The sequence below is a fragment of the Agelaius phoeniceus genome, chromosome 5 (genome assembly GCF_051311805.1).
Source record: "Agelaius phoeniceus isolate bAgePho1 chromosome 5, bAgePho1.hap1, whole genome shotgun sequence".
Taxonomy (NCBI): domain Eukaryota; kingdom Metazoa; phylum Chordata; class Aves; order Passeriformes; family Icteridae; genus Agelaius; species Agelaius phoeniceus.
In genome coordinates, this window is record NC_135269.1 from 24,339,153 (window position 1) to 24,363,747 (window position 24,595).

Sequence of the window (24,595 nt, forward strand, 5' to 3'; positions counted from 1 at the left end):
GAATCCATCCCATCAGGTATCTTTCTGCATAAGGTAATAGACATAGGCTGTCAAAACTCCTGGGGGGATTAGTGATAGTTAAAAGATGCTTTGGTAACTTTTACTTTGGACTCATGACCATTTCTGTACAGCCCAAACATTTGAAGTCTGGCTCTTAAGGAGTTTGAGGTCTCTTGTGGCTCTGACTTCATGACTGGCACAGGAAAGTGGGCTGTCTTGGTTTTTCAGATTTTTTCCAAGACTCAGTGAAAAATGTGCTCTCAGCCTGTGAGTTATACAAATAACAGAAGTAATTCAACCAAAACCTGATTCAGTTTCAAGAGAATTTCAATTGAAGGGAATTATTGCAAGTTCCCCAGTCTTGTGTCCCACCTTTCAGCTGACTCTATATTATAGACACTTCTCTAAAGTAGTACCTTGGTATGCTGAGTTTCCCAGACAGATCAAATATGACATATTCCAGTTCCATATGCAGTTTGAAGTATCATCTCCTTAAAATTTGATGCAGTCAAATTGGTATGTACTATTTACATTATTTAATAGATTGGCAGTAAGTCCCTGCCTTAGTTTAGGTACTTCTGATGTTAGGCTTTTTTGGTTTCTTCAGAACCAGTAATTTCTAACAGTAACAAAAAAATTAATACCGTGTACTTGCTTTACTTCCCTTGTGTTCCCTCTGGCTGCATGGGCTCCACCAGGGGATGATGATCTGGAGGCACTGAAAGCCAAGAACATCAAGCAGACAGAGCTGGTGGCTGACCTGCGTGAGGCCATTCTCCAGGTGGCACGGCACTTCCAGTGTGTGGATCCCAAGAACTGCATAATTGTGAGTGGAAACAGCTGGATCTGCACTGCTGTGTGCTCCAGGCGTGGGTTTTGAGTGTTCAGCACACGACAGGGCTCTTCAAATGCTCTTGAAGTGTGGGCTTGAGAAAGAACATGCTAGGTGTAATGGCTGGAGGGTAGGCTTGCTTAATCCATCTGTGGTGGAGGGCTGTGCTGAGGGTTGTCTGCTGTCTAGGAGCTGGAAAAGGTTTGGGAACAGGGGCAGGCAAGCTTTGGCAGACAGTTGGGAGTGACCTGTGGACTTTGATTCCTCTCTGCTCTCCTGTGTGTGCCTGCTAGGATCTGACCCCAGACTACAGCATGGAGAGCCACCAGCGGGACCACGAGAACTACGTGGCCTGTTCCCGCAACCGGCGCCGCCGAGCCAAGGCACTGCTGGATTTTGAGCGCCACGACGACGACGAGCTGGGCTTCCGCAAGAACGACATCATCACGGTGTGTCAGCCTGGGGACAGGCACGCCCAGCTTGTTTGGGATGCTCTGCTACCTCTCCTGCAGGGAAAGGAGGGAGGAGATAAGCTCAGAGCCCAGTTAGGAGCCCAGGAGGAGCAGCTGGTGCTCCTAGGGACTGCCTGGGAATGAGTCAGTGTGTTCCTGTGAGTGTTGTCCTGTGGGCTGTTCTTGCTGCCACCACAAAGTCCCTTTCCTGGCTGCTGTACAGCTGTGCAAAAGGTGGATTTGGTCCAACCCAAGTCCCAGTTTAAGACTGCACACTGAATTGGAAAAGCATCCATTTGCATTTAACTGTGAGCATCCCATCTAAAACTGGGGAGAAGAGGATGTTTGCAGTAGCTTTGTGTCCTTGAAGGCCCTGGGCTATGTGAGAAGAGAACATTGGCAAAGCAATTGAGAACAGAGCAGTTCCTCATTGTGGACACACAGTCAGACAGCTGTACCCCTCCTGCCACTGGCACCTCTTCAACTGGTATTTTCCACTCCCTCTTTTTCAGATCATTTCCCAGAAGGATGAACACTGTTGGGTGGGAGAGCTGAATGGACTGAGAGGTGAGAACAGGATGGGTTGCACTGGGGAGAGTGGGGCCAGATGCAGAGCATCCATTCATCTACAACAGCTGCTCTGGCACCAAAGGCTCTGCCAGGTCCCCAGAGTATCTGCCAGGGGCAAAGGAAACGTAAGAGAGCAGTCATGCAGCAGTGACCTGGTCACTTGGGGTGGTTGGGTGCATGCCACCACTGCTGCATGTGGGCAGTGTCCTGCAAGTGGCTCTCTTGTGCAGCTGCCTTAGTTATTGTGATTTTTGAGGCAGCTTGCTTCCTTCTTTGATGGTAGGCCCTGCGAACTCTGATTTTTTTTCTCAGCTCCCGCTGGGCTTTATGTAAGGATTTCTCAGTATCTTTGTCAGGCTCATCTCTTTGTTCACTCTTTGTAGGTTGGTTTCCTGCAAAATTTGTGGAGATCTTGGATGAGCGGAGTAAAGAGGTACTTAAAAACCCCACAATTACAAAAAAACTTTACATTTAAAAAAAGGGTTATGTCATAACTAAAAAAACACAGTTGAAAAGAGCCATAGATTTCCCTCTTTCAGTCTGTTTGCTTCTCTGGCCTCTGAGTGCTTTGTGATGTGATCAGGCAGCTTACCTTCCTAAACCTGTTTACCCAAATTCCTCACGAGGGCTGCCAAGGCACCTGTGTGAGATTCAAGGGGTTGCAAGGACCCTAGAAATGAGGAAGCAGGGCAGTGTTTCTGTCTGCTCCCAGCTGCCTGTGTTCTTTTACTCCTTTGAGGCTGTGCCTATGGATCCTGCACATGCTTTGTGACCATGACAGTAAATTCTTCCCAAGCAGTTGTGCCCAAGGGGACAATCTGTCTTAGTTCCTCTTACAGCTGGCAGTGATAGGATGGCACTTATCTATAGCAGATACTTCAATATTCCTCAGAAGTCCTCAAGATTCAGGTAGTGTGCATGAGATAAACATCAGCAGCTGTTGACCTCAGCAGTTTTCAGGGGAAGTGGAGAAGGCCTGGTTCTCTCTCTTCTCAGCATTTGGGGAGTGAGGAAGAGCTGAAAGGCTGACCCAAGCTCCCCTAGAGAAGCCCCCAGAGAGATGTCAGTATTGACCTATCACTTCCTTCCCCCTCTCTCAGGGCTCCTTAGATGCAGATCACCTCTCTGTGCACAGAAATGTCCCGCGCTGCTCAGGGTTTCTGCTCCTAACTGTGGAAACAGAGAGGATCTCACTTACGGGGGTGTTAGCGGACTGTCAGCATGATACCTCAAAGTGGTGTTCCCCCTGACCTGGAAATTCCTATTTGGTTCTGTTTGTCTTGACTTTTAGCAGCTTACAGAGTCCCAGAGACCTCAGTGCAAGTCCCTCTCCACACCTTAGCTCAGTCAGCATCACACCATCACATTCCTGTGTGCTGAATGCTGCCGGCTGGTGCTGGGGTCACTTGTGGGGTCTCCTGGGCACCACCTGAACAAAAAGGTCTCAGGAGATCCCCTGCAGTAGCACAGAACATGGGCCCTTATGCAAGAGCATGACAGATAGAGGCGGGGAGGGTGTTCTGGCAGGCACCTGGGTGTGGAATTGGTCTGTGCAGAGGTGTAGGTGAGTGGATCACCTCCATGCTCTGCCCCCTGAGAGCTGGCTCTCCCTGTTCCTCAGTACTCCATCGCTGGAGATGACTCTGTCACAGAGGGAGTGACAGACTTGGTGCGCGGCACACTCTGTCCAGCCTTGAAGTCCATATTTGAACATGGATTGAAGAAGCCATCTCTGCTGGGGGGTGCCTGCCACCCTTGGCTGTTCATTGAAGAGGTGAGATGTCCCAGTTCCTTTCATGGGGCAGTGTTGCCAGTGGGCTGAGGTGGTGGGTTTAGGGCAGGTGTGCTGAGTGTCCTTCTGCTCCTCCAGGCTGCAAGCCGGGAAGTGGAACGGGACTTTGACTCCGTGTATTCTCGCCTTGTGCTCTGCAAGACTTACAGGTCTGTGCCCTGCTCCTCCATGCTCATCAAACTGATGCTGCTCTGCACCTTGGCAAGGCTCGTAGTCTGCCCCGTGCTCCTGTGGGTGTGGTGTCAGCAGGCTGCTGTGCCTGTGCTGACCTGGGCTGGCAGTGGCTCTTGTCCCCTCCCCTGGGCCCCTGTGTTTGATTCTGGGTCTGTATCTGGCTCTCATGGCTGCGGGGCACCTCTGGGCTCAGCAGTAGCATGAGAGCTGTTGGGGTATGAAGCAGGAAAGTGCTGCATCTGCTCAGGGTGACTGGAGCTAGCTGGGTCTCTGCTGTGATCTTTACAGGCTTGATGAAGATGGCAAAGTCCTCACTCCAGAGGAGCTGCTTTACCGGGTGAGTGCTGCCCCAAGCCCAGCCAGAGCCCAGCTCCTACTTTGGGGATGTTTCCTGTGGAGACTGTTGGAGGGAGATGCTCCAGAGTCTCCCAGACCTTCTCTTAGCCCCTCTGGTGGTAGCAGGGGGCACTGGTGGGGGTGGGGAGCATTTGGCTGTGTTGCTGAAGTGGCTGCCCAGCAGTAACCACACCTTCCCTCCCTGCAGGCAGTTCAGGCTGTGAACATGACACACGATGCTGCACATGCACAGATGGATGTGAAGCTTCGTTCTCTGATCTGTGTTGGACTCAAGTGAGTCATCTGGTCCTGGTACCCTCAGCATTTTGGCTGCAAAGAGCTTGGGAAGGGACAGAGTGGGCTTAAGGACAGCAGTGGTTTCAATCTTAGGCCACAGCATCGTTTTTCCCCCCTCTCAGTGCAGCCACTGGGAGAGACTTGTTCCTTGTGTGTTTGGCTGGCCTGATTTCTTGCTGGAAGAGGGAGCTCCTGTTGTATGGGGTGGCTCACACAAGTTTACGGGGTTATCCTGTTCCCACAGGGCTGGGGATGGGGGTCAAGGCTAGGGCTGAAAACAGACTACCCCAGAGGGATGGGGTTTCTTTCCCTGGCTGCAGCTGAGTAACAAGCCTATACCCCATTGTTGCAGCGAGCAGGTGCTGCATTTGTGGCTGGAGGTGCTGTGCTCAAGCCTGCAGACTGTGGAGAAGTGGTTCCATCCCTGGTCATTCCTGCGCAGCCCTGGCTGGGTGCAGATCAAATGTGAGCTGAGGTGAGTGTCCCCATGGCATGTCCCCATGCCAGTGTCTGGAATAGATTTCCCCCTCCTCTGCAGGAGGTGGCCCTCACTACAGCTGGGTTTGGGCCCTCTCCAGTGAGTTGCAGTGTTGGCTGCCCAGACATCCCAGCCATAGAGATTTCCTGCTGTGTGCTGAGGCAGCAGGGAATCTCTGGGCAGTTTATTGTGAGGCACTGTGCCTGCCTGATCCAAGAGCAGAGCTTGGCTCCTGGGGTCCTGTTGTGACAAGCAGGCAGCCTTTGCCTGCCTCCTGCTGTACTCCTATTCTGATGGAGAGTCTGCCTTTTCAACCCCACTGCTCTCCATGTCCTTTGCCAGGCACTCCAAGTCCAGGCAGGGAACAAGGAATATCCTAGGGAGACAGTTGGACAGTCATTGGCTGAGGAGTCAGTCACCCACTGACTCCCTGGTTAGGTGAGAGGGCTGAAAGCAGCTTTAGTGCCTGAGCTTGCACAAGGCAGTCACTTGGAGCCCAGGGCACACATCCCTGGGGCTCTGGGCATCCATGCTCCTGGCCCTCCTGCACTCTGCAAAGCCAGATGAAGTCCCAGGGAGCTGGAAGGCAAATCCCCTGCTATCACCACTGCTCCAGCCTGGTTCCTGCTGTCCTTCAGTGGAAGCTGGCTTTTGTGTGCACCACCCACTTGCCTCAGGCCCCAGTGGGAGCATCTGTAGCCAGAGGAACCCTGTGTGTGCACACTTCAGGGTGTTCTCAGCCTGCTGCTGAATGGGAGGGGGTTTCTGCCACCTCTGGGCTGCCATGTCCCACAGCATGGGGGCAGTGCCAGTTGGGCACAGCCAAAGGACCGAGTGGGACTGGTTCATGTCTTACATCCTGCTTCTCCCAGCCAGCAAGGGAGCACCCTGTGCCAGCCCCTCTGAGCACTGCTGCTGCAGGACACTTCTCTTGTTCCAGGGAGAGAGAGGGGGCTGCAGAGCTCTGAGGTGCTGCAGGAAGGGGTCTGCTTTCTGGAGAGGAACCTGCCATCTGCTCTTGCCAGCTGCAATTGTGCAGCCCTCAGCCAGGCGTGTCTGCAGTCCCCTGGAGCCCGGGGCTGTCCCTGCCTCCCTGTGCTGCTGCACCAGGCTCTGTAGGGGCTGCACTTGAGTCACATCTTCAGGCTCCTTCTTCCAGCCTGGCCTGGGAGGATGTGAAGCCCAGCAAAGAGGGAATGAGTGACTGCTGCTGTCTTTTCAACACCATCAAACAAGGAATTTCACCCTTGTAAGCTTAGTGGCATGCCAGGACAAGCTGGGGAGACAGTGTATTTGTGTGCCTGGGGCAGCAGTTGTGGGCAAAGGCTGCAAGTGTGGTCTGGGGGGTCCATTTTAACATCACACTCTTCTGGTTTTGTTGCAGAGTCCTCGGCAAATTTGCTTTCAGCCTCTCTCAGGACTGGGAGCTGCCAATAAAGAGGGAGGTGAGTAGGTGGCATCTCTCATTCTTTCACTCAGCCAGGGGCTTCACTTACTGCCTCCCTCTCCCAGCTTTGTGCTTCAGCCCATCATCTGCCTCTTCTGGAGCCAGCTCCAGAGGCTGTGGATGGGGCTGCTTTCCAGCAGCTGCAGCAGGAGCTGTGGGGCAGTGGTGGCAGAGGGGGCTACCTGCCCTGCCCAGCTGGGGCAGAGGGAAGTGTCAGGCTCCCTTTCCCCGATGCTCTCCAAACCAAAGGCCTCTCCCTGTGCCAGCTGTGCAAAGGTGGGAAGTGCAGGAAGCTGCTCTGGGTGCCAGAGCCTCAGTATGCTCAGGCTCTGCCCGCAGACACAACCTCTCCTTTGCTGTCCTTTTCTGGGCGTGGTGCACTGACCTGGGTCTCTGTGTCATCCTGCAGGAGAAGGAGAAGAAGCCACTGAAGGAAGGGGTGCAGGACATGCTTGTGAAGCACCATCTCTTCAGCTGGGACATAGATGGGTGACCCCCACCCTGCCCCATCCTGGGGACCTTCTCGATGGCCACACTCATCTCTTCCACCCCCTCATGTCTCACACCCTGCCCTTCCCCACCCCACCCACTTGTATCTGTGACAAAATCCCCCCGGGGGCTGCCAAACCTCCTGGGACAGATGGAGCAGTGCCAGGAGGCTGAGCTGCAGACCCGAGGGGGCTGATGGTTGAGGGTGATGCTGCAAAGGGACAAGTGTGTTCTGGCTACTAAAAGCAAGTGCCCCTTTCCAGCTTTCCACATGTCTGCCACCCCTATCTCCTGCTTTCCTCAGCCCTGTCTCCCCATCAGTGCCCAGGGGAGCAGCCTGGCTGGAGCCATTGTGCCCTGCCCCATGGGCCAGCAGTCACGTGTGGGGATGTGAGTGTGTCTGTGGCTGGAGCTGTGGGAGAGAGATGGCCCTTTTGGGATGGCTTTGATCCATGAGAGCTGGTGCCATGTGGAATTGGGCTGGTGAGAGACTCACTGCCGTACAGCAGCAGGGAGAGCACATCCCCTCCCCATGGCAGCCAAGGGCTCCCCTGTGCTGGGGGACACAGCAGAGTTCCTTTGACTTGGAGCTAAGAAGGGGGAACTGGCATCAGTTTCATTCCACCTCCCTGGCACTGGTGTGGGGTGTTGACAGGAGTTGCCCAAATTTACCAGCCTGTTACCACTGTAACAGCCTTAGGGGATGGTCATTGTCTACTCTGGGAGCAGACAAAAACCACCTCTCCTCCAAACAAGAGTGTTTCATGCTGTCGATTTTTACTGTTAACCAAAAAGCTGTAAATTTCCTCCAGGAACATGTATATTTTGGCAACGTTGTAGCTCAGGACAAGGTTTAGGTTGGAGCTGGCTCAGGGAGACCTACTCGTCCTCCTCGCCCTGCAATGGCATCGGGGACATGGGTCAGGAGTGGAGAATTGCTGCTTTGTGGTGGTGGCTCTGGATATGGAGTCTGTGACTTTCTACTGAAAGCGCTTGTCTGTGAGCACAAACTACTGATGGGATGACACTAGATTCTTACTTTCCTTTATTTGGTGGGTTTGTAAATAAAAACTGCGTCTTGGGGGAGTGCTGGGCTTTGTGGGTTTTTTTTTTTGACAGGGTCAGGACTTGGTTTAATTTTTCCTTTCTGCCATTTGACAATGGTGATCCCATTTCTGTGCTGGCACTGAGGGAGCTCCTTGCATTGGAGCAGCCCACAAGGTCAGGCAGCAGCCAGGGCAGAGCCAGTTGTGCTGCCAGCAGTGGCAGCCCTGCCTCGCCTCTGTGCCACCAGCCCTAAGAGCAGGTCCACAACAGAGCCTCAGAAAAGGCAGAAATACTGGAAACTACGGGTTGCAGGGACACTGCAGAGGGAGGACCCTTAGGAAAGGCAGAGGGGCTAGCAGAAAGCAGGGCTGGGTGGTGGGGACAGCAGTGTTGTCTATACAAGAAGCATCTCTGGACAAAGCATAGGTGTAGGCTGAGCTGCAAAGTGGGACAGTAACAGGGCACAGGCCCTTGGGACAACTGTGTTTAGAAGTCCAAGCTTGTGGGAGGGTGGAAGTTGCAGCATATATTCTGATTTGAAAGTGAGTGTCTTCAGTGGAGGTAATTCCTTTGGAATGTGGCTGCAGAAGGGGCAGTGTCACCTCACCACCACCTGCAGTCCAGACCAGACTGCTGGGCTGGGGGAGACAAATAGCTGTCCCTGGTAAAACCTGCCTCTGGTTGCAGGATAGGTAATTTCCATACACTGAGGGAATCTCTCTGCAGCTGAGAAGGATGAGCCACCACCACTGAAGCTGCTTTTTTCAGGTTTGAGAAAGACACAGAGGGATCACCCACCCTTAGCTGAAAAAGGCAGAATGGCCCCAAGCCCTCCCACCAGCACAGCAGAGAAGTTCTTGAGAACATGGCTGTTTGGAATTTTTTTAATAAAATGGATTTTTTTTCTTCAAATATTTGTAACTGAAAAAATAATTCAATTTAAAGATCCATTCTCTCCCCCATTAACTTGTCACTTTTATCCTTTTCCAGTTGAATACTCGCTCCGGATCCGATGCCCCAGCACCATCCGACTGTGATGGTGCTGATCACCCCTCGCCAGTGGCTGCATAGTGGAAGGGAGAGTGCGTGCTAGTCAAATACACATTACAAACAAGTAGTGGTTACAGCAGAAAGATTCAGGATTACATTCAAGGTAGAGGCAGAACATCAGACTTTGTTTTTCCCAATGGGTGCAAAAAAGTATGTCCAGGGGAATACCTCTTCCAACAAAGAACTATTGAACTATTATTCAAAGAAATAATAGTAAGAAAGCAGAGAGAGAACTGGGCAAGCCTGCTCTGGGCACTGCTTGGGGAAAAGACTTTCTAACATTTTCAGGGCTGAGGCACCACCTTCCCCTCTGCCCACAGGCATGGGGTTAGCACTCACTCTCCTGGCAGAAGCCCCTTGTGCAGAGGGGCTCCCACAGGTCAGCCAGGCTCCTCAGGACATGAGGCTCATGGTTCTGCATCCTCTGGGCTCCTTGAAGCTCTTCAGCCAATGCAAGTATGTTGGGCAAAGTCAGGGTCATTAAATTCCTACAGTTTCACACCTGATGGTGGATGGGTGAAAGTGAAAGGGAGCTCAGCCTTCCACCAGCAATCTCTGGGAAGGGCTACACTGCTATCAGGCATTGGCATCTCTCTGCCAATCACTGGAGTACCTGGCTCAGGGCAAGGAACCAGGGCTGGGTCAGGCCAGGACTGCAGCTGGAGTCTCCCACCTTCCTCTAGGAACTCATTGCACTTTATTGATAATTTCCTTCTTTATTTAATAGCTGTAGAATTGTAATTATTTGTACCAAAGAAATCACACAGCTGGTTTTTGTGGGGGCTACTGCAACTATGGGCTGAAGAACCTGATTTTGCTTGAGTCTGACAAACAGGCAGCCTCACATTTTGCCCCTAGCATCTCAGAGATCCTCCCACTCCCCCCATACTTTCCTCCTTAGAAACTCCTTGCCTTCTGCTGCCACAGCTGGGCAGAGCTGGTGAAAGCTCCTTAAAGTGATTGCTAAGTACTCACTGCTCCCAGTGAGCACCTGGGCTGTGCCAGGAAAGAATTCAGGGAGGGCTCAGGAGGATAAAGGGGGTGCTCACCAGACTCTTTTATTCTGATTTTTAGGATGTGACACTGTAGTTTGAGGAATAGAAAGCCTGTGGGGAAGGGGAGGGGGGAGTGGTGTCCTCCCCAACCCGGACACTGAGGGAGGCAGATAAGAGGCTCCAACTTGCTTACAGCTCAAGGCCAGAAGAGAGAGGAGGGGAAAGAAAGGAAGCTGCCAGCAGGCTCCCCCTGCTAATGATTAGGAAAGTGGCTCCCCATGCAGTTAACAAGCAAAGGGCTCAGGAAAGCAGGAGTATCTCCCAGCTGCAAACAGGCATGACCCCACCCAGCTGCCAGTTCAGTGGCTGAGGGAGAGCACATTGTGCAGGGTTGGCATTTACCTGCCTCACCATGGAGCAGAGGTACCAGCACCCCTGTGGCACAGCCTCTCCCTGGGAAGAGGACCAGGTACCAAAGTTGCAGGGAAGAAGCATGGGGCTCACAGCTACCCCTCCCCAGCATGAAGTTCTGCAGCCCACAGTGGGGGAAAGGTGGGAACAGCATCCTCAAGGAGATACTGAGAAGGATGGCAGTTGATCCTTCCATTGCCTGAGCAGGTCAGTACCTCAGTCTGGGTGACTTCAGAAGCCACAGCTTCCCCCACCTCACTCAGCATGAGCAGCCTGGACCCAGCTCAGGGCCAAAGCAGGGACAGCCTTGAGGCGAGGTGGCCACATCCATGTAAGCCATGTCCCATCTGCTCAGTGTGGCTGTGAGTTACTGACACAGGAATTCTAAAGTAACAGCGTAAGAGTGAGCCACAGGCCTGGTGCTCCACCACAGAGCCCTGCCCAAGGAATTGCACTGTTGTGGCTCTGAGGTCCCGGGGACTTGTACACCCGCTCCTCAGCCTGCAGTTGCCCCAAGGCACCAGCCTGGGGCCCCACAGGGACACAGGGCACCAGCTCAAAGTAAGCAGCCATTTACTTTTGCCTTTTACTCTGTGGGACTGGAGGGAGGGAAGAGCAGAGTTCAGCTGCCCAATACTTGCTTTCAGGCTCCTCCCCAGAAAGGGGCCCTCACAGTCACTGAGCCAGGACCTGCGCTGTGCCACACAACACCACTCTTGCAGTCCCACTTCCCCTTCCTTGCCTATGGGGTCCAACATCCATTCCCAGCTGCTGCTTTCCACTGGGGCACGTGTTACAGTGAGGCACCAACACAGTGAAGGCAGAGACAGATTGCACATGGCCCCCAATGATATGTTACTGATTGCCAGCTGTGCCCCTCACCCGCTCCCCAGGACACGCCAGGCTGACTGCCCAGGTCCCTGCCCAGGCTGAGTGCCCTGCTCACCTGGGGATGTCACGAGTGCCGTGGGAGCTGGGGACAATGGGCTGTGCCCGACAGCAGTTTTAATGTATAAGGACCTGATTTTAGCACCTTAAAAACCTGTTTTGCAGCCCAAAGTGAGTGAAGGTAGCGGGAAGGCCTCTGCCAAGCTCAGCAATATTTGGGAAACCAGCTTAGACATTAGCAGGTTGGTGGGGAGCCCTGGTTCCCTTTGGCTACATTTAGAGAAGGTGCCTGTTCTGCCCAGCTCCTCCCAGCCCTGTGGCAGATCAGACCCTCCCCTGAGAGATGGCAGGTGGTGCAGAAGGCAGCTGCTCTGGGCCCCAGCCAGCCCTCCTGCCTTTGTGTCCTGCTCCAGAGGTAGAATCCATTTCCACAACCGTTAAGACCAACCGTGTTGGGGCAGCACAACCCCCTTTATCTGCCAATCCCAGGAAGGCGCAGAGTGCTGCTTCTGGAAACAGCTCAGGCCCAGTCATGCTCTGTCCCACGTGAGGGAACAATGTGCTGCCATTGCTCCTGCCCGGAGAAACGGGCTGCTGGCTCTGCTCTCACCCCAGCTGGGCCAGGCTGTGTGGAGTGGGCAGGAGGCCACCAGCTCCACAGCAACTCCTGCCCCTTTCCCCCCCCCCCAGCAGCCGATCTCCCTGCCCTGGCCTGGCCCACTGCTGGCTTCACGCAGGAAGGACACTGTTAGGGGAGGAGTACAAATACTAGGAGCTCTTTCTTTTTCTTTTTTTTTGATTGACTGGCCTCTTCCCTCTGCATGCCTGTGCCCTCCCACTCCCGTCCCCTTCAGTCTCTGCTCACAGAATTACAAGCAAGAATCCCAGTGCAGCTGCAGATCATGTCCATCAAGAAAGTCTGTGGAAAAGAGGCTGGGAGCCGTGGTGCTCAGGGGAGCCAGGCTCATGACAGAACCCCCTGGCAGCTCCAGCCAGTCCATGCTGTCCAAGTTAGCCTCAGCCAGATCCAGGGCTATGCCCCCAGACGGCTCGTGAGCAAAGTGCAATTCCGAGGTGTCCATGGGTGAAGGCGGGTGGTCCAGGATGGCCGAGCTGCTCAGCATCTCACTGTGGAGGTCATCAATGAGGGACAGGGGCTCTGGCCCGTCGTGGCCCGCCGTCAGCAGCGGGAGGCCGGTGCTGCTCTCCAGGAAGTCCTCCAGGCGGCCCGGCAGCACCGGCTGCCCCAGGGACACCGGCACCGCCAGCTCCGAGGAGTGCTGGCTGCTGGGCACTGGGGAACACGCCGGGGCCACGGGCGCCTCTTTCCCAGCTGGGGATGACTGATCCTTGAAGTCAGCAGAAATCTCTGGAGAGGGAACAAACAGGCCAGGTAAGGAAAAGTCTGGCGGAACACCAGAAGGATCCCTCCCACCCACCAGGGCCACAGACACCCCCCAGACTAAGCCATCACTGACCACCAGCTGGGATGAGGAAACATCCCTGTGCCCGTGCTTGCCTCACTATGGGGAGTTTTCAGCCCACCTCCCCAAAATCCCATCTCTGTCCAGTATGTCAGAAGCGATGTGCCTGACTCTGATGCAGCAGAGCTATCAAGAATCACAGAATCATATTAAGGCCTGAGTGACATCTCCCTCAGTGCCTTAATGACTGCTGCCAGTGCTAAAGGCACTGGAAGGGACACTGGAGAAGAGAGTGAGGCCATAACAGACTCTCCCCTCAGTGCTCTGCAATCCCCAAAGTCAGACCCAGGGACGGTGGGAAATGCTGGCTTTGTCTCCTTACCTCCACTTTCGATGAGGATATCAAACAGGTCGTCCATCTGCTGGCTGGAACAGCCGTTCTCCTGGGGAAAGCAAGTGCAGGATTAGCTTCCTATTCAGCAGGGGAACTTCCACCTCCAGCAACACCCTTGGCTGGCTCTCCTCCCTTGCCCCAGGGATGGGGCTGTTTTCTAGCAAGAGTGAGCACACCATGACATGGCACCAGAGTCCTCTGTAACCCAGGCTGTAACTGGCTCGGAAAGTATGGTCAGCAATGGCAGTGAATGGCTTGGGATTTTTTACCTGGGTTCAGCCCAAACCCTCCAGAGGAAGTTCAATGAGAAAGGTGCAGTTGTGTCTCCATTCCCTATCACTGGCCCACATCAAGAAACTAAGTAAATTCACAATGGCAACTTTTCCTCTGCTCTCCAAGGAAACCAGGGAGAACAACAACTCTCACCTGGGCCTTTGGCTGTTGCTTCATGGCCTCTTCATAGCCTGGTGGTGGCTCTTTCATTGGGACCGAGGGAGCCGGAAGAGGAGGTGGAGGAGTTCCAAAAAGCGGCGTGTGCTGTTGCTGCTCCAGGTCCATCTGGGAGGGGGAAGGGGCAGCAGGAGAGCCAGGCTGTGATGAGGACTGTTTAGAATGAAGGCAGAAGAGGGAATGAATGCAAATCAGGGAAAAGTCTACATCAACTCCTGTCTCACAGCTGCTTTGAGAGATCATCACCTCTCCCTCGGAGCACGGCACAGCAGTCTGCACTGCTCTGCCCACAGCAGCCTGCCTCCTTCCCTGGACTCTGTGCACTATGCCCTGACTGCAGGGGAAGAAGACAAATTTCCCCTTGACTCACAGCTGGAAATCTTTAGTTGATTTTTCCAATGCTAAAGAGGCCACACCACAAACCACCTCCTCACTTCTCCTGGACGGGGAGAGCCTCATCTATCCAACCAGGGGATTCCTGCAGCACTTTGGAGGGAAAGGGCATTTCCCTTGTGTGTTCAGCCTACTCTGTGCAATATATCCAGGGCCTACCCACCTCCCTCTACAGTGCCTGCTTTGGAGTCACAAGCCAGCTTCACTTAGCAGCAAGTTTCACAGCCTGCTGGTGGGCAGAGAACACCAGAGCACTCAGCAGCACCAGAGCTCCAAAGGAAACCCCAAGTGTTGCAGGAAGTGGTGCTCATGACTCAGCTTTACCAGATGAATCAGCACATAACTGCCCATAAGAAGGAGGATCAGGCCTTTCTCTCTACAGCAGCTCTGCATGACCCACACAGAAACTTGCTCCCCTAGAGCAGCAAAACCTGGGCAGCAGCTGAATGCCACTTCCAACACGTGTACATATTGATGCCTTTGCCTATCCTGTTTTCCCTGGAAAGCTGCTCATCTGTTCTGTGACCCACAGGTAGAGAAGTGACCCCAGAGCAGCTCTGCTGGGGTCCACTCTTCCTGAGAAGGGCTGGAAACCATGGCACAGGCCATGGGATGTGCTGGGAGGGCACCTTTTTTGACACACTGGGAGGGCTGGTTTTACCAGAAGTACCAATTCTCAGCAACTGCTTATGGAAACCATTGGAGAAGAAAGGCTGCAGGTTTGGAGGTGCTGAGAAAGACAACTTGGTGTAGGCCAGCTGCCCTGTGACCACCTGGAGACCTGGCTTCTGACCCCACAGGGAGGCAAAAGGATTGGAAAAGTCAGTACAGACACCTCTGCAGCACAAAGGTTAAGGAACTCCAAGGAAAAAGGTGCCTTTATTTACCTTCTCCACTTTCTCCAAGGTCTCAAAGCAAATCAAGGCACTGACCCTTTGCAAAGTACATTTCTCACTCTAAATATGCTAGAAATCACTTCTGTCTTCATACCCTTTCCAGGAACTGACTCAGAAATGATCCTCCAAGCTCTTAAAAACTCTTAATCATCTTTCTGTACCTTATCTTAATTATAGCTTAGAGAGACAGCTAAGCAGGCTAGAAAGGGTTGAGATGTAGAGCATAGCCTCTTTACAGCCAGCACCTGGAGAGGGTTAAAGGCAGAGGTGCTCTCTTTCCTGAAGCCATATAACACTTCACAAAGTGGTGATTAACTGGCATGCTCAGGGCAGGGGAATGGAAATGACAGCATGCTCAGCAGTAGCAGAGACTAAAAGGTCACAGCCCTTTTCCCCTCTGAGCTCACATGCCCCTCCAGCAGCAGCCACACCGTCCACACCACCCGCTCTCTATGCAGCAGCCACCTCTTCTGTTCAGCAGCAGTCCTTCAAGAATCTGGAACACTCCTGTGAATCAAGGCTGCCCACTCCAGCCCCTCGTTGTTTTTACTCCACAGACAACACCCACTGGAATGTGGTACATTTGTACCCACTGTCTGTGGGTACAAACGCTGGCAGCAGGCAAAGAAAACCAAGGGAGAAAAGGGAGCAGGCAGTGAGCTACCTTAGATTGGTTTGGTCCTCTGGGCTGCTGCTGCTGCTGCTGCTGCTGCTGCTGCTGCTGCTGCTGTTGTGTGGGGTGCTGAGGGGTGTTTGCAGGTACCTGACACGGCAGTTGGCTGGAAGTTTTAGCGGGTGATGATTGTACGCTCTGGAAAGAAAAGGGTATCCATAACAGGTTATTCCCCAGACATGACACTGACACAGGGCTTAGGCTTCTTACAGGATTTATAAGTTTGTTTTTCCCCACTCTTTATTCTTTATTAAATTCCATCCTTCTCTTTCCCTGAGCAGAGAAATCAGATCAGATGCAATTGAGAGTCCTAAGGGAGGAGGTAGTACCAGCCTAAATCCCTGGGCTACCCATGACATGCCTTGAAGACTGCCAGACCTGACAGGAGCTGTGCCCTTGTGGAGCAGCGGTGGAGCTCAGGTGAGATTCTCTGCTGCCGACATCCCACCTGCTATGCAGCAAACGTAGCCTGCTCAGTGCCTGTCACTAATGGCAGACACTGCCAGTTGCTCTGCAGAAAGTGCAAGAAATGTATCAGCAGAGAATGAAAATTATCTTTGATGTCATGGAAGGTGCTGAGGTTTGACTTATGCCATCAAACTTGGGCATATTTATCCCTTCCTGGAAGGAACACTCGGAACACTTCTGTTAAGTGCTGAGCTCATGCCAGCAGGGGATTCGTAAATCATCTCTGATGAAAGACTCTGTTAACACTGAAATACTGACATGCATTAAAACAAAGAGCAGCCAAAAAGCAAACAGACTGCTCCCAGGGTCTGATTTCACCTCTTGGTAGATAAGATGACCCATCTATCACTCCAACTATGATCTCTACAGTTAAGGACAAGAGGTGAAATACACTCTGCTCATTTTACTACCACAGGCATAGTTGTTAAAAACCAGTGAACTGTGGCAACAAACCCTTATAGTCCAAGCCCAAGGTCCTGCCTGACAAAAGGCAGAACCATGTGTTTGGAAGAATGCTGAACAGCCTGTGATGCACAGAGCCAATCGTGCATTGCCGTACACAGCTCATCATAGTCAAATTCCAGTCTTTTTGCCAAAGATCTGCTTACACTGCTCTGTTTTACAAAGCCATGATCTACCAACCACTGCAGTGAGCAACTCAGCCCTTTCAGTATTTACTGTACTGAATTTCCACCCCATGAGGCCATCCTATGGTGACCTGAGTGGGACGAGGAGAGAGGAACCCAATCGCCCACAGCAGGGATGGGATCTGACCCTTGCCTACCTGCAGGGGTGGGCAGCTGCTCCCTGCCATCCCGTGGGGAGAGAGGCCCTGCCTCTCGGTGCTCTGCTTGGTCACGGTGAGGACAATGTGGGTCCCTGTGGAGTCAGTGATGAGGGTGGGGGGAGGGGTGCCCTTGATGAGGGCACTCCCTTGCTGGCCAAGGATAAGCTGCGGGCTGTGGGACTGGCACGGCGGCTCCGCCTCCTCCTGCTTCACCAGCACGGCTTTCTTTGGCACTGGGCTTGGGTTCGAAGTGTCCATTTGGCTAGCGCTTGGTGCAGGGCTGAACTGCTCTGTTTGGCCACTGGATTGCTTCGCACACTGGCAACTCAGGAAACCATTTTCACTCTTGACCTGGGCGCCAAACGCTCCTGGCTTGGAGGCGAGGGCTGTTCCTTCTCCCGCGGCTGTTGGGGCTGGCTGGGACTGCTGGGAGCGCTTCTCCTGCTCCAGCTGCAGCCTAAGCATCTCCACCAGCTGCTGCTTCTGTTTCAGCATGCGGGTGAGTTCCTCAATCTGCTTGTCCTTCTCCTGCAGCATCTGGTCTTTGTCCCTAACTTCTGCATCTCTGCTGTTACCAGCACCACACCACTCTGACTTGGGTGCCACATTTATGCTGCAAGAAGCGGACTTGGAGCTTTCTTCCTTCACCAAGAACTGCACTGGAGATGTCTGCAAGGTGAGCTGGGTCAGAGGTGAAGTCACCATCTCTCCAAAGGTATCTCCAGTGCCCGAGTTTTCATCCCCTGTACTCATTTGCGAGCGCTCAGAAGGAGTTGGAGAAACAGGAGGAGTTGAGCCTGTGCTCCCAAACTTCATCACGCCGCCACCAGTAACTGTGGCCACAACTACTTCTGCTGGTGCAATGCCAGTGGTGACCAGGGCTGGCCCTGTGCTCAGCCTGGCAGTTGGGAAGGCCACCACCACCTCAGCAGCTTTAGGGAGGACGGCTGCTGTGCTGGGCTTGGGAGTGGGGGTCGTTTGGCCGGCTGCACCGTTCTGCTCTTGGTAAGCTCGGAGACGCTCAATCAGGTCCGTCTTTGTGCCCGAGACAGGCAAGGCCCTCAGCTTTAGCTCCTGCTTCAGCTCTGCTACCTGGTAAGGGGGGAAAAAAGAGAGCAATATTAAGAGAACTTCTAACTGAACAACTATCAGTTAGATATCAGCAGCAACATCATTCAGTACTGCCTGATGACAATGGCAGAAAGGGTCTGTTCAGCTTCACAGGACATTTACCTTCATCTCATCCAGGTTGGCAGGGAGAGGGCCAGGCTTGCCCACTGCAGCATTACTGTTTTGTCTCATCAGCCCACCTGAACCAGAAGATACTGAAGGTGTGCTGCTGACTGTGGCAGAGAGATTGCGTACAGCAGGGGCACTGGCACCACTCTGCTGCTCTCCTGGAGGCCTGCAGGAAAAGAAAGAACACAGACATCAAAACCACAGCAGAAAGACACCAGAGGCCCTCAGTGTCCACAAACATACACATTCAGAAACATCTGGGTCACTAGTGCTGCCCTAGACTCTGAAGCACACCAATGCTCTCAACTATATCCATGCTCCTTGCTATGCCAACTGACTCCCTTCAGCTGCTTTTGTCCAATTCATCTCGCACCAGCTCTTTCTGAGGCCCTCTGGAACCTACAAGGCTGAATGTGTCACACTGTGACACCCAGAGGCCACCCCTCACACCCAGAACACCAGGTCTCTGCTAAGAGTGCTGCTAAGTGCTTGCTAAGAGACCTGCCACTGCGGACCCGTACTTAGGTGGGGCTGGCAGGATGGTCTGATAGTTGTAGTGCTGCTGCTGCTGGTTGAGGATCTGAAGCTGGAGAAAGAGCTGCTGTTGCTGCAGTATTTTGGCATAGGATGAATCCATGGGAGGAGCTCCCTTGTCCTGCTTTTGGTCCGGGGGAATATACTGATGATACTTTAGCTTCTTGACTTTCGGCTTCAACTCCTTGGCTTTTTTACTGCGCTGAGACTTCTCACTAGCAGACTTGGGCTGGCTTTGCTATTTAGAAAAAAAGGAGGAAGCAAGTAAGAAAGGAAACACTGATATAATGTAATACTCCATGTAAACCAGAACACACACTGGGATTTTAATTTTGAAGTTTTCTAGTTTGTTCACCTCAGGGTCTTTCCATGCTTCTCTAACTGAGACATTACAGACACCGCACTGGCAGCAGCTTATGCTGCACCATAATGCAGGTCACCTTTCCCAGCACATCAGATCATTTGCTCATCCAGTGCAGACTCATTGACTCTAATTACAGATAACACTGATCATTTCAAAACATTTTGCATTCAGCATCCGTTTTATAGAAGATGAATACACCATGGAACAGAAAACCCCATTAAATATGTTACAATTAGTGTCGGAGGAAGACACTAGTGAGAAATGTTTCCTCCCTTTGCATCTATTAATCTAATACTTCCAACTCCAAACCTGCTTAAAAGTAACCTTCTTATCTTCCTTCAGACAATAAAGACATCAGCCAAAATAGTACCTTAATGAGTGTTGGTGGGGGCTTGGCAGCAGTAAGAGCCACTCCATTGGTAAGACTAGGGGGCAGAAGAGGTGGAGGTGGCAGTGGTGGAGGTGGCTGCTCAGGTAGGAAAAGAGTTTCACTGGAGTCTGCACTAATCTGCAACTGGGATGAACCCTGCAGGGACAGAAAAAAGCATAATGAATACACACAAAAGGAGGGAAATACTTTACAGAGTGCAGGAAGTGTTCACTTAGGAAGGAGCATGGCCTTCAAATTTTTAATCAGATGCCTTTAATGCACTGCTTTAGTTGTCCCTGAGAAGCAGTACAACTTCTTAGGGCAGAAAAGGAATCAATATCCAACAGCTGGATCTCCCAGCATTTCCTGCTGGGATCAGTTGCACATAGGCTGTATCACCAAGCAATGGCTGCCCACTTCCCCACAAGGCACCACCATGAGGGTTTGTGAATAACCAGAGGAGGACGTAACTGACACTACACGGAGCCAAGACCCCTTGTGAAATCTCACAGACTGTATCTCTAAGGGAAGCCTCAGTCTCACTTTTTAGGCTCCTCTGCCACAAATCAGCATGAATCTCCAGGGCACTGCAGGAGGCCTGCACATTCTCACCTGAGCTAGTGATGTGCCAGTGGTGCTAGGGAGAGGCTCACAAATCCGGGAGTCCATCGGTGATGGGACAGAGCCTTGGGACTCATGGCTGGCTGGCTGTTCTGGGGAGAGGGCATCACTGCTGTCCTCATCAAAGGAGGAGTTATCTGCAACCTTTGGGTAGTTCACCTGTCCAACTGAAAACACAAACATCAATTGTGGTCTATAAGGTGGAATAAGAAACTACTTGGTTTGACACTAAGTGTTTCACAAAGACAATGATGGCATGGAGAGCTGTGCTTAAAGCACCAGCTAAAAATGAGAGAACAGAGTCCAAACTGGATCAGGTTTAAGTGTTTACATTCACTATCAGTACAATAAAGTGATGTGGACTGGTGTGAACCATTTCCCTGGCTTCCTAGCCAGGCAAGATCAGTGAGTGTAAGAAGAGATGCCCAAACCCAGCTCAGTGGCATGGCTTATTTCATTATCATCTGGTACCAAAGAAGAAGACTGGACAGTGTAAGATTGAATAATGGCTTTTTTGGTGTTCATCCTGTATGTTAGGAGGTAGAATCTCTTGGATTCTTCTGTCTTGGAAGACAGATTCCCAAACTGTCCTCTAGTCTTACAAGCAATAAGGGCTATGGATTAAGTGATGGCCCTGGCTGCTATTAGCATGTCTGTCCATCTACATGCCCAGTAGATAAATTCAAATGAGTGTACACTTGTAATATACCAAAGTTTTTTTAGACTACATTTTCTCAAATTAATCCTGCTAAGCAGGGGAATACTGTCATTTGACCTCACCTAAAATCAAGAGGAATTCAGAGATGTAGTTTGCTCTGTAAGAAGGAAGCCACATCTCCTATGCTTCGGTTCACCAGTTCACCCTTCCTCAACTACTTCTTGTTCAATAGTGAAGCCAGGCTCTCTCACAACACTGTCCTTTTCCTTTTTTATGGAAAGTATTCCATCTTGCTCACAGTTGTGTCCCATTTGTCTTTACAGTAGCTGTGCATGTTTGAGGGGATGAATAACCACAGACACACAGACTGCTCAGTCTGGGGAGACAGGAAAGAGCACTGCTGAGGCAGTGGGAAGGCTATTCCTCAGCATTCCTTTCAGCCCTTGGAATGGCACTGGCATGATTTACATCTGTTCTGGTTTATTTTTAAAGGGCTTGAATCCTCTGAAGTTTTTGAGTTCACAGACATCTTTTGTTTCATCACACCTGTTTATATTCTGTTTCCCCTCCTGATCTAAGTCAGCGGGTTCTCCCTTGACCAACATTGTTGACATGTTATACTGAGAGAGGGATTTTAAGGAGACAATCTAGGGAATACAAATTTTAACAGCCTTTCAAGTCTTTAGGGTATACAACTGCTTTCATATTATTCTGGAATGTCCACGTTCCCTATAATTTAATGTCTCCATAGCATTACCTGGGCCAGAGGTGTATCTTTTCTGAATCCTTGGGCTGAAAGCCTGTGATTCTGGGCCAGGAAAATGAAACCAGCCATGGGGTTACACTCTCTTAGACATGCAGGTGAATTAATAGGTAACCACAGCCACATGTGGGAAATGCCCTCCACAAGTATCCTCCTCTGATCTTACCAATAATAGCTTCCTTCAGGCTCGATTCTACAGGCAAGATGTTCTTCTCCACCAGCTCCATGGGCCCTGGCCTCTGTGCTATCTTCTCATTGAGGTCATCTGCCAGTCTGGCTCTCTTCAGCTTCAGCTGCTTAGCCTGCAAGGAGGGTTCAGCTGAGGTCTCTGTTTGGGGCAAAGTAAATAAAATGGCATCAATCCAACAATGGTCAACCCATGCCCTTCAGCAGTATTTTAATTCTATTCAGAAAGGCAACTGTAGATAACAGTAGGTAACTGTACAGAAAAATAGTTGATAAATAACAACAGGTAACTATGCACCACAAAGATATGACAGATGTTATGTATATTTAGGTTATAAAGATAACACTACAGCAGCCCTTTTGACAAATTCACTGCTCTCAAACTGATGTCACCCAATTCTCATTCAACCTTTCCCCCTGGTTGTGGCACAAGCTTGGTGCTCAGCAGCAGCATAGCACTCCCTCTCTGAAGCTGAGGTTTGTTATCAGATCAAATCTGCCTCAATCCCTCTTGGACATTTTACAGTGTCTTCCCTTAGCAGAAGAGCAATCCATGGTCATTCTATTTCATTGTTGCTCACCTATACAAAACTGCACAATTTGAATTCACACAACAGAATTTTCTGAGAATAATTCTGAGCAAGCAGAGTTGAATCCCTCTCAAGGAATCATGTAACAGGCATGATCTTCTGCCCGTTCCCAAGTGGAAGGAAGCTTTGGAGGTCAGAGGCAAAGCAGAAAGCTGTTAAAAAGGTAGTTACAATAAAATTTATTGTCGATGTTTTCACGTTCAGCACTTGCCATACCTTCCAGAATGTGCATCCTAACGAGCTCTGATCTCTCGGGCCGGGAGCGGATTTTGCGTTTCAGATAGTCCTCTGTCTGCAGCAAAAACAGACAAACAAGAACCCCCTTCAGCTGATTGCACACAGGAGTGAGGGACTCTAGAACAGCACAATGAAAACAAACAACCATCTCTAGCTGTTACTGAGATCTAAATAAGCACCAAACGGAGAAGGGACCCATCTCCTGTCCCAGGGCACCCAGAAAATGAGCTTACTCTAAAGATGACCTTCTATTATAATTACCTCAGCCAATTGTGCAATGCTGCCCCACAGAACAGAAACTGGGAAGCACTTCCTCAGGAGCTGAAGTCCTCTTTTCCTGTTGTATGCACCACCACTAACTTGTCTCAGGGAAACATCCATGAGATTTCTTTTTATGTGAGAGACAAATGCACTGGGTCCACTGTCCACAGAACACGCTTTCATGTACTGCTGGCATTCAGGGCTGACTTGTGGTTTGGGCATACTTTTTAATTTGATTAAAGATATGTTATTTGTTAAGCTAAAGACCCCATGCAGTCCCTTGAGAGGCAGAATCTAAATGCTGTGACAAGGCTTATTTCACTTCCAGAGCTGCTTTTAGCAGCAGAAAGTGCTATGGAGCAATGGACAGAGATGACCCTGACAGGCTGAACACGTTACTCTTTACACTGCTGAGGAGTGGGAATCTGGAAGCAGCAGGTAATAGACTGGTAAGTACTGGACATCAGGATGGGCCTTCAGAGAAAATAAGTATTAAAGTCAGTCAGAAAACTGCACCATGGTTGCTCAGCTGCCCACATAAAAATATTAACTTAGTAAGGTTTTAGGAAAAAAAAGAGAATTAAGCAAAAGCCCTCTGGTCACTGGTCTTAAGGCAAAGTCCCCTGTTGCAATCCTTCCACAGTTTAAATGGCTTCCCTTACAGTTCTTAATCACAGCTGTTTTGTTTTTTTTACTTATGTTGCTTTCACTTTTAAAACAAAACTTAGTCATAACAAGTTTCATTCCACTGTAGGCTAATCAGAAAAAAATATCCCCAGAGGCCTTTTGAGGAACAGAAATTACCAAGAAACTCCCCAGTTAGAAAAGGTGGCACATGAAGTATGATGCCTGGCTTCCTCTTTCTGTAGAGCCAGAAGTTTGTGATTTCAGTCAAGATTTTGGGGGGGGGATCCTCTCTATTCAATTTTCAATTTTTCTAGTCTCCTAGGTAAAAATTGCATGTGCAGGTAACAGAGAAACTTTCCTCAAAGGTGGAACTGAGCTCCATGTGATAAGAGCATTTAATAGCATTTAAGGGCAAAACAAACATCATAAAAATAAAAATGTCAACTGCCTGGACAGTGGGGAAGAAGAGTGTCAGCCACTTCCAGAAAGATGACTCTAGGGAAAATCCAGGCACCATTTTCAATGGGCTTTAGGCATAACTAGTTTGCTGAGGGTTAACCAGCACCACGTGCAAGCTGCAGAACACCCCATCTAATACACCTCTGACTCCAGAGAGCTGTATGACATCCAGAATATGAACACTTCCCTTCTGCATCTCATTAACAGCTACAGGATGCCCAAAACACAAGACATACAATTCCTGACTTCCCCAAAACACTAAAGATTATATTGCATCTTACCCTGGCACGCTCCAAACTCTTTCTTTGTTCATGAAATGCAGCTGGACTTTTCAGAGCTGTGGAGAGGAAAAGCATTTAGAGAATGAATTAGAATGATGGAAGCTCTCTCACTGCACAACCCTTCAGGCCAACTAAGTTAAACACACCACAGCAACTGCCTCCTGCATCTTCCAACACACTGAGGCACATCTCCAGCTGGTACAAAGCAATGGAAAGTGCCATTCTCCATCTGACAGCACAGGGACACAGGAACTGAGCTGAAATTTTTGTGGGCCACTGGAGTGTCTAACAAGTGTCTACAAGTACACTCCTAGTCAAACTAACCACTGTTCCCAAAGCTGGGTCCAAGAACAGGATTCCCCCAAAAAAGCCTTTTACAAGCTTCAATAGAGAGTAGGATATCCAGGACCCTTGTGGGAATGGCTCTGAAACACTGAAGAGGTCAGACTGTTGGAAGGATGGGGACAATGCCAATGAACTGTAAATCCCCTTCACTATCTTTTAATGTCAAAGGAAGCTGCAAGCCTTTCCTGAATCTGGACCTGTGTTTTGTACACGTGCAAGGACTGGCTGCAAAGCCTGAGGGTCCACAGGACACAAATACTGCTCCCTGTAAGAGAAATTACTGTGAGAACAGGGGCACTTGGAGAGAAAAGTACATC

At 50.9% G+C, this 24,595-nt stretch overlaps 2 protein-coding genes across 4 annotated transcripts in view; one reads left to right on the forward strand and one right to left on the reverse strand.

Annotated features, from left to right (window-relative positions):
- Positions 1 to 7,953, forward strand: part of SGSM3 (small G protein signaling modulator 3) — a 29,969-nt gene extending 22,016 nt beyond the window's left edge. For all 3 annotated transcript variants that reach the window (XM_054632437.2, XM_077178618.1, XM_077178619.1), the window contains 11 exons: positions 699 to 826; positions 1,126 to 1,281; positions 1,797 to 1,851; positions 2,238 to 2,287; positions 3,476 to 3,628; positions 3,725 to 3,795; positions 4,109 to 4,157; positions 4,365 to 4,450; positions 4,806 to 4,928; positions 6,316 to 6,376; positions 6,788 to 7,953. In XM_054632437.2, coding sequence (XP_054488412.1) covers positions 699 to 826; positions 1,126 to 1,281; positions 1,797 to 1,851; positions 2,238 to 2,287; positions 3,476 to 3,628; positions 3,725 to 3,795; positions 4,109 to 4,157; positions 4,365 to 4,450; positions 4,806 to 4,928; positions 6,316 to 6,376; positions 6,788 to 6,871 — 1,016 coding nt within the window. In that variant the 3' untranslated portion in view covers positions 6,872 to 7,953. The remainder of the gene's footprint in view (positions 1 to 698; positions 827 to 1,125; positions 1,282 to 1,796; positions 1,852 to 2,237; positions 2,288 to 3,475; positions 3,629 to 3,724; positions 3,796 to 4,108; positions 4,158 to 4,364; positions 4,451 to 4,805; positions 4,929 to 6,315; positions 6,377 to 6,787) is intronic.
- Positions 7,954 to 8,782: 829 nt separating this feature from the next.
- MRTFA (myocardin related transcription factor A) overlaps positions 8,783 to 24,595 on the reverse strand; it is a 77,699-nt gene continuing 61,886 nt past the window's right edge. The window contains exons 3-14 of the mRNA XM_077178616.1: positions 23,934 to 23,989; positions 22,285 to 22,360; positions 21,459 to 21,620; positions 19,863 to 20,038; positions 19,251 to 19,406; positions 18,504 to 18,754; positions 17,977 to 18,148; positions 16,741 to 17,835; positions 15,480 to 15,626; positions 13,503 to 13,679; positions 13,065 to 13,125; positions 8,783 to 12,627 (exon numbers count right to left, since the gene is read on the reverse strand). Coding sequence (XP_077034731.1) covers positions 12,128 to 12,627; positions 13,065 to 13,125; positions 13,503 to 13,679; positions 15,480 to 15,626; positions 16,741 to 17,835; positions 17,977 to 18,148; positions 18,504 to 18,754; positions 19,251 to 19,406; positions 19,863 to 20,038; positions 21,459 to 21,620; positions 22,285 to 22,360; positions 23,934 to 23,989 — 3,029 coding nt within the window. The 3' untranslated portion in view covers positions 8,783 to 12,127. The remainder of the gene's footprint in view (positions 12,628 to 13,064; positions 13,126 to 13,502; positions 13,680 to 15,479; positions 15,627 to 16,740; positions 17,836 to 17,976; positions 18,149 to 18,503; positions 18,755 to 19,250; positions 19,407 to 19,862; positions 20,039 to 21,458; positions 21,621 to 22,284; positions 22,361 to 23,933; positions 23,990 to 24,595) is intronic.